The 1232-nt window shown below is 47.8% G+C and overlaps 1 protein-coding gene across 1 annotated transcript in view; it reads right to left on the reverse strand.

Annotated features, from left to right (window-relative positions):
* Positions 1–1232, reverse strand: part of Mcoln3 (mucolipin 3) — a 26496-nt gene that overhangs the window by 1394 nt on the left and 23870 nt on the right. The window contains exon 12 of the mRNA XM_028788108.1: positions 484–690. Coding sequence (XP_028643941.1) covers positions 484–690 — 207 coding nt within the window. The remainder of the gene's footprint in view (positions 1–483; positions 691–1232) is intronic.

Here is a 1232-nt window from a genome sequence, read left to right on the forward strand (position 1 = left end):
GGTGCTCTCAGTGAGCATCCCTCATCCCTCATCTCCCACAGGTGCTCAGTGAGCATCCCTCATCCCTGACAGGTGCTCTCACAGAACTTTGCCTCTCTCATATGTTATCTACTTTGTATACCCAATACCTACCAGCACATATTAATCTAATAAAAGATTAGAAAATGTACTTAAGTGTTTCAGAAAAAAAAAAAGTTCAATGGCACAGGGATTTCCTAACATGTGCCAGGCCCTGGGTTTGATCCTTAGTACAACTAGCAATGAATAATAAAAAAAAAACTCTTTTATTTTTTAACACACATACTGAGAAACAAGACAGACACTCAATGTTCTAGAAATTCCACTTCCCCTTCACTTTTTTCTTTCCCCCGATTATTATAATTTAGACGTGTGTCTCTATGTCATCAATGCCCTCTGAGTACTAAGCTATACTGCCACACACTAGTTCTAAGTCGGCAGTGCCCCGGCTTCTGACAAACCTACCTTAATTGTTTCATACGTGTCTGTGATCAGTGCGATGAAAAGGCTCAGAATCATGTATATGAAGAGGCTGATGAACGAGTACAGGTAGACTCGGCTGAACAGCCAAACCAGGTAACTTTTCTGCTGCATTTTCGCAAATGTGGAAAACATATCATCTCCGTTGATCAGCGAGAATAGGCACTCAGAGACCCTGTTCAGAGAACGGAACTGGGGAGGGGCGAGAAAAGTTCATTTTCCTCTATGTTCCTTCATGTGGGAGACTTTTGTTCATGATATCATCCTGACCTGGTATACCAGGTGCCCCTTTCCCAACAACCAACCGAAGGGAGCCACAAGCCTTTGCTTTGGGGCATATGCCATGCCTCGGCCTGCTGCTTTGTCAAGCAGCTCTTTCTGGTGACTCCTCTGAGCTGCAGCAACCTGAACTAGATCAGGAAGGATGATTTTGCCCTCTCAGTGTCTCTCAAGAGTTAAGCGTCCCCTCCCCTCCTCTCCCTCTTCCTCCCTTTCCTTCCTTCCCTTCCCCTCCCCTCCTTTCCCTTCCCTACTTTCCCTCCCTCCCTTCCCCTTTCCTCCCTTCCCTCCTCTTCCCTTCCTTCCTTCCCTCCCTCCCTTCCCCTTTCCTCCCTTCCCTCCTCTTCCCTTCCTTCCTTCCCTCCCTCCCTTCCCCTTTCCTCCCTTCCCTCCTCTTCCCTTCCTTCCTTCCCTCCCTCCCTTCCCCTTTCCTCCCTTCCCTCCTCTTCCCTTCC

The sequence above is a fragment of the Grammomys surdaster genome, unplaced genomic scaffold, assembly GCF_004785775.1.
Source record: "Grammomys surdaster isolate TR1022 unplaced genomic scaffold, NIH_TR_1.0 125701, whole genome shotgun sequence".
Taxonomy (NCBI): domain Eukaryota; kingdom Metazoa; phylum Chordata; class Mammalia; order Rodentia; family Muridae; genus Grammomys; species Grammomys surdaster.